This window comes from Austrofundulus limnaeus, unplaced genomic scaffold (assembly GCF_001266775.1).
Source record: "Austrofundulus limnaeus strain Quisiro unplaced genomic scaffold, Austrofundulus_limnaeus-1.0 Scaffold518, whole genome shotgun sequence".
In the NCBI taxonomy this organism is placed as follows: Eukaryota; Metazoa; Chordata; class Actinopteri; order Cyprinodontiformes; family Rivulidae; genus Austrofundulus; species Austrofundulus limnaeus.
In genome coordinates this window covers 124,527-131,454 of record NW_013952920.1, presented here as the reverse complement: position 1 = coordinate 131,454, position 6,928 = coordinate 124,527, and the positions used below count along the sequence as shown (strand labels likewise).

Below are 6,928 nucleotides of genomic sequence, written 5' to 3'. Positions count from 1 at the left end.
AGAGGGAGGTCTGGGCCTCCCTTCTGAAGCTGCTGCCCCCGCGACCCGACCCCGGATAGGCGGAAGAAAATGGATGGATGGATGGATGGATATATTATGAATTATATAATGTTAAGGCAAAATTGATTTTATGATAAATGAATGATTTTATGAGTTTACTCTTCCCTCCAGCATTTTGAGGCACCCTTAGCTCCCCCTGGAGGCCCCCCCAGGGGGCAATGACCCCCACGTTAAAAAAAAAAAAAAAACTGCTCCAGGCTGTTCTATGGGATGTGCCTGTTTGAGCTGAACAGTTTATTTTCCAGTTATTGAAATCATAAATTTCATTATCAAACTCAAAAGAAATTTTATTTGTGAATTTTGCATGAATTAAAATGTGGAGCAAGACAAAATAAAACGTTTACCAAAGAAAGTTGTCACAAGCACAAACATTTTTAAGTAATGCATGTATTGAAAATCCAAAATGCACACTAAAAGAAATTAGAAAGACGTCACAAAACTATTTCAGGAGGGCGTGGGGGACAAAACTACAGGTAGGTCACATAGTCGGCTTTCAATCAAAAATTTAGAGTACAAAGAAGGGTTTTAAAAGTCCTTGTTAAGGCTCCAGCCTGACAATCTAATCTGTCAGCTGATTCACAAGAACGCTGGAATGTGATTGAAGAATTGTCTGAAAGAAACAAACGATCCAAGACAGTTTACAGTTACAATAAGTTCTTTATTGGTTCAACAGTGCAGTCAGCACCTGACAGATAAATATCCAGTTCTGTGTTCATATATTTACAGCCTCTTCAGAAACAACAAACTCTTCTTTACAGTCATACATTCTGTTCTTTAGTGGATAAAATACTTTGGGCTGGTTTCCTTCTCAGAGCATGAATGGTCCCAGCTGATGTTGGGCTGCACATGTTTGTGTGTGTGACAGAAGCCCTATTAAGTTTGCCTGACGTGTTATATTATAAGAAAATGATCAGATGGATGCAGCGAGCACTGTTTGGGAGATTTGGGATGAACACTTTTATATACAGTGAATACGTTTACGCTATCAGGACGAGAAGAAAAAAGTGACATCTGATGCCATTTAACTTTGTATTTTTTAAGCAATACACATTTGATAAACTCTGCATACTTCATCTTTGTGGAGAATTTTCTCAAGTGCAACCAAGTGCAATAATTATTTTGTATTGTTCTCTTATTTTCATAGGTAACCTCTTCAGTTTTTTAACCTTTCTGTGTCCGCTTCAAGTGCAGTAAAACTGCAAACGTACCGGCGCAGCTTGGTTCATTCACGCAGAAGCCACAAACATAAAGTCACAAATGCACACACAGTATAACCACATGTTCAAATCATACCAGGGCAAAACAGTTCCAGGAAATGATCATTTAGATGTTTCTTTCTTTTCCTCGTATTCCTAATAAACCAACCTGCATAAGCTTGTGCAAGTTAAAGAAAAAGAACAATCTTTCTAAGATCTGATCTGTCTGTATGGTTTATTTTTACACTATTTATAAAAAAAAACTTAAATAAACAGTTAGTTTTGCATTGTTCTCCACTTTAGTTCCCTTAGCCATGCTGATGTGCATAGGAGAGGATGCTGATAGCAGCACCTTTTCTTGTCCCGGCAAGTTCTTAATGGCTCTAGTTTCCCTTGCAAACAACTCGATGGCAGCAAGGCAATAACTATACTTTTGGACAGATTCCTGAAAAGTCTTTTCAAAACACTCAGTGAACAGCAGCGTCTTGTTGCAACATTTACAGTCTGCCAACAGTTTTTTTTTTTATCATTTAAGGAGCGATATGTCGTCTGCAAAGTCCCCGTGTGGGTGGAGGCAGCGGGCGAAGCGCCACTGGCACACCATGAGACACAGAGGCAGCATGAAGAGCGCGCAGATTCCCGCCATGATGTAGGCGATGGTCATCAGCGTGGACTCGTCTGTCTGAGGGATGTTGTAGCCACAGTCTTCCAGGTCAACACCGTGGAACGGGCCCTCGACTGAGGCTGTGCGAAATTCATCGTGCACTATGAATTAAAGAAAGAAAGAAAACGTTTTTAAAAAATGTAGCTAATACATGCTAAACAAGCAAGTATTTTTGTCTTGTTTCTATGAATTTCTGTCTCTTTTCCCTTTTGTTTGTTCTGATTTTGCACCATAAATCTAGTGTGAGCATTCACAATGTAGTTTTCCTGTTTTTAATGTTTTTAGAAATCTAACTACATCTTCTATTTGAGCATTTCATAAATCAAAAAGTTCAGCTCACTCATTTAGATTTTGTAAATTTCTTCAAAATATTTAATTCTAAATTCAAAAGATTTTTCTCATAAAACACATTGAACTCATTAATTCCTTTAAAATATTGTTCACTCTGAAATTTCCTGCATCATACTTTCCATAACTCTTTTTATATTTATAGCTTTTAGCAGCATTTTGCTACTTTTAACTTTTACTACTTAAGCTTTAAGCTAGCCTTTTGCTACTTTTAACTTCTAGCTATAATTTTACGCTTTTTATATTTTAGATAGCCTTTAGCTATTGTTTAGCTCCTTTTAGCTAGTGATTTGCTCCTTTATGCTAGGTTTATAGTCTTTTAGCTAAAGCTTTGCTCTTTTACGCTAGGTTTATGCTCCTTTTAGCTAGTGCTTTGCTCCTTTAAGCTAGATTTTTGCTCCTTTTAGCAAGTGCTTTGCTTGTTTAAGCTAGGTTTATGATCCTTTTTGCTAATGCTTTGCTCCTTTAAGCTAGGTTTATGATTCTTTTAGTTAAGAGCTTTTCTCTTTTAAGCTAAGTTTATGATCCTTTTAGCTAATGCTTTGCTCATGCTAAGTTATTATCCTTTTAGCTAATGCTTTGCTCCTTTAAGTTAGGTTTATGGTCCTTTTAGCTAATGCTTTGCTCCTTTAAGTTAGGTTTATGGTCCTTTTAGCTAATGGTTTGCTCCTTTAAGCTAGGTTTATGCTACTTTTAGCTAGAGCTTTTCTCTTTTAAGCTAAGTTTATGATCCTTTTAGCTAATGCTTTGCTCCTTTAAGCTAGGTTTATTATCCTTTTAGCTAATGCTTTGCTCCTTTAAGCTAGGTTTATTATCCTTTTAGCTAATGCTTTGCTCCTTTAAGCTAGGTTTATGATCCTTTTAGCTAATGCTTTGCTCCTTTAAGTTAGGTTTATGGTCCTCTTAGCTAATGGTTTGCTCCTTTAAGCTAGCTTTATGCTCCTTTTAGCTAATGCTTTGCTTCTTTAAGCTAGGTTTATGATCCATTATCTAATGCTTTGCTTCTTTAAGCTAGGTTTATGCTCCTTTTAGCTAGTGCTTTTATCCTTTCAGCTTTTAGCTAATGTTGCACTTCTTTTAACTTTAACAACTCAGATTCAGTTTCTGCAGCTAATTTTAGCAAAGCGACTAAAGACCCAGTGCCCACACTGCATTTTTGTTTCTTTAGTTATTGTTTCTTTCTTCCCATCATGCCTCTGTACAGTGTTCCTCACCGTGGCAGGTGCTGACAGCGAAGCCGATGCGTTTCTTTTCTCGGTCAAACACAACATAGAATCCCTCCATGATGACAGCACCCATCACTGTCCCCGTGCTGGACTGAGACACAGCAAACTTATAGCAGTCCTCCTGCGCAGTGGACACGTCCTCTACCGGCCGCAGGTATTGCTGCACACAAAAAAATGAAAACAAAAAACAGACAGACAGACAGATAAAGTGAAGCTGTAAACAGGACCCAGTCTTTTTGTGATGGACTGTCTAAAAATGAATTATAGGCTGCTGCAGAATTGTACGTAGAAGAAGTCACACCAGGGTTTTGAGTTAACTTTTTCCATTTTAGACCTCTACATATTAATTATTTCACTTACTACTTCCATTTTAAATTTAAAGCTAACTAAACAAGAAGATACATGTAAATGGACTATGTAAAATTTAGTTAACATTTACTATAATGTTGATTCTGATATGTCATTCTCGACAATCTACAGTCAGCTTTAAACACCAGAGAGCCAGCAGGCTGTGGATTACACTAACAGTGATGCTATGACGCAACTGTCCACTAGAGGGAGCATGCAAAAATTACCCAGGAAAGTCCAGTCCTTTCTATGAGCATCGGCTGGTATTGTTGGGTTATTGTTACTCTCAGAGTGATTTGTTTTCAAACTCATGTTTGTTGCTTAGTATTAGGGCTGTGTATTGGCATAAATTTGGTGATAGGACTCATAGGCTCAAGATACAATGGATCACAATATATTGCAATACTGTAAGCAAGGCAATATATTGTGATATGCTGACATTTTTTCTCCAATTCTAATTTTAAAAACTCAGCATGTTTTATATGTATATAATATGTTTCATATTTCTTATTTCATCTGTTTTCAATGGTTAAGCCAAATGTGCCTTTAAATAGTTTGATAATATACAAAAATGTCTGATTTTCATTTGTTCATTTTCATAGAATCTTTATCTATTATAACTTTTGTCAGATTCAAGTTATTTCAGTGACCATTGTGTTTTTATTTCATTAAACGAGGGGTACCAACAATTTTGTCCACGCATGTACCTTGCTATTTTTTTACAAAATAATAGTTTTTTTTATTTTTTGTTGTTGTTTTTACAAAATGTAAGCATACGGTATGAGTTCATACAATTTATTTGACTAAAATCCAGCTAAAGTGTAACTGAGTGTCTCTGGAAAACAGATTTTTTTTTTACATTTATGTAAAAAGACCTGAGGAAGTGCTTTTTGTGACCAAGTTCAGACCCAGACCCAGTCTGGGACAGTGTCATTACCTGAGGCAGGATGGAGATTCGGAAGGACTGGTTGCGGTTTTCACTCATCAGGTAGAGGGAGATGACAGGAAAGATGTGCCATGGTGTGTTACCGGCCTGCCAACATACCAGCTGCTCCCCCAGCCAGAACCCAGAAGGAAACTGCTCAGTCTGAAAGCAGAGTCACAACGACTTCCATTCGTTTGCCTCATATTTATTTATTATCAGTAGCAAATGCAGGGACTACAAGTAGCAGTAAATGTATTTTCACCTAAAATATTGTTTAATTACTTTTTTGGGGTACAGGTAATTGCATTTTGATAGTTTTCTTTGACACATGGCCTGTAGAACAATATAATACAGTATAAATTAGATAAATAATTTCATACAAAACAACTTTTATTTCCTAATACTTTACTGGTGTTACCAGGCGAGCAGCTATAATCAATCTGCTTTAGAGTGAAGGTGATTTTGAGAAGTTATTATTATTATTATTATTATTATTATTATTATTATTATTATTAATGAGTATATGAAATTCTGAAAAAACTAGCATTTGGCGTTATTTTCTTTTTCCTGTTGTACCAAACTTTGCAGTTTTCAGTCAGCTTACGGAGGAGGCGGCTTCAATAGCCTTGACAGCAGCCTTGAAGACTTTCCTCGGCAGTCGAAGGTTGGTGGTGCCACTGTCCACGATGCTCTTATCATAGTTATACTGCAGAAAAAAATTCAAGAGACCAACAGTGAAAATCTGTTAAATAGCTTTTCTTATTCACTAATAAATAAAATATGTGACAGTTTTGTTCTGAATCTTTTACCTCTTTACAGTCCATGTTGAGGTCCTGTCCGTTCACCTCAATCCGCACGATAATGACCTCATAGTACCACTCCCTGCGGATGGGCGTGTACCAAAGTTCTCCCACGTAGAGGGACGAGTCCACTCCACCGATGATCTAAGTGGAGGAAAATTCAAATCCAAAGCTCGCCAAGAACATGACATGATTTGTGTTCATGTAGGTGTGGGTCACCATGCTGCCGCCGACGGTGGAGCTGCCCAGGGAGTAGTTCTGGGTGAAGCCTGCGCCACACAGCTGGAGAGAGAAGAGGTCGGGGACAGACGTCTGGCGAACCAAGGAGTCAAAGAAAGGCTCCAGTGTCTCATCAGGCTGGAGGACAGAAAATATGTTCCACTTTACTGAGCAACTGTAACACTCCTCATTTATCAGTCTTTGTACTTTCAGTGATGACAAACCATCTGAAGTCAAACTTGGTCAGTTTAGATTCCTGCTTTATAGGCTTCATGTTGATGTCCGGATCATCCTGATATCATGAACGGTTCTAGAGAGGAAGTCCTTTTCTGTGCTCGCATGAGTTTATTTTATTAACAGTACCTAAGGTTTGCACTGATTATGGCGAAAGCTCCTTCCATTATGCAGCTCCCTCAAACTGGAATCTACGGCAGAAAGACGAAGTTGAGGGAGTTGGTCTCTTTTAATGTTTTTAGGGCCATTTTTAATCAGTTTGTACTCAAGACATTTGTTTGTAATTGTTTTAAAGGGGACCTATTATGAAAAATTCACTTTTTAAAGTTTTTTTTACTCAACTTTGGGTATGCACTTCTTAAAAAAACAGTCCTAGGACCAAAAAAAATGCACCCAGGGGCATATTTACTGTAAGTAAATGTATTTTTAATGTGTATTAACGACAAGTTTTATACTTCCATCATTTTGTGATGTCACAAGCCGTACAACAACCCACCGGAACCTGTGTTCAGTCCCTCACCTAGAAACCCCCGGGTGAAACTCCACCTCCTTAGTGTAAGAAGCAGTCATGGTTGTTGTGCAATGCGCAGCTCATTTCACAACAAGCTTCCAATAGGGCAATGGGTAGAGTGCTGGAGTGGGAGACCAGGGTTTGAGACCGGCATGGACACATTCAATTTAATTATTTATTTTCATTCGATATGAACACGTTTTCTCATGTACCTCTCTTGTTTAGCTTATTAATGTCTTGTTAAAGCCTATTTGAGTTCGAGTTTCTGAGGTATTTTGACCTCTGCTGCTCCCTGCTCTGGTAACAGCGTGCAGAGTGAGGGCCGAGCTGAGGAGGGAGAGGAAAAAAAAGCTGTGACCACGACTCTGCCTCTGGGTCTCATATGGTTGTACAACGG

At 38.1% G+C, this 6,928-nt stretch overlaps 1 protein-coding gene across 1 annotated transcript in view; it reads right to left on the bottom strand.

The window, feature by feature from the left end:
* Positions 1 to 697: 697 nt before the first annotated feature.
* The window catches only part of bace1 (beta-secretase 1), a 20,299-nt gene continuing 14,068 nt past the window's right edge, over positions 698 to 6,928 (bottom strand). The window contains exons 4-9 of the mRNA XM_014026029.1: positions 5,787 to 5,924; positions 5,577 to 5,711; positions 5,372 to 5,473; positions 4,780 to 4,929; positions 3,483 to 3,654; positions 698 to 2,021 (exon numbers count right to left, since the gene is read on the bottom strand). Of these exons, the coding sequence (XP_013881483.1) occupies positions 1,783 to 2,021; positions 3,483 to 3,654; positions 4,780 to 4,929; positions 5,372 to 5,473; positions 5,577 to 5,711; positions 5,787 to 5,924 (936 nt within the window). The 3' untranslated portion in view covers positions 698 to 1,782. The remainder of the gene's footprint in view (positions 2,022 to 3,482; positions 3,655 to 4,779; positions 4,930 to 5,371; positions 5,474 to 5,576; positions 5,712 to 5,786; positions 5,925 to 6,928) is intronic.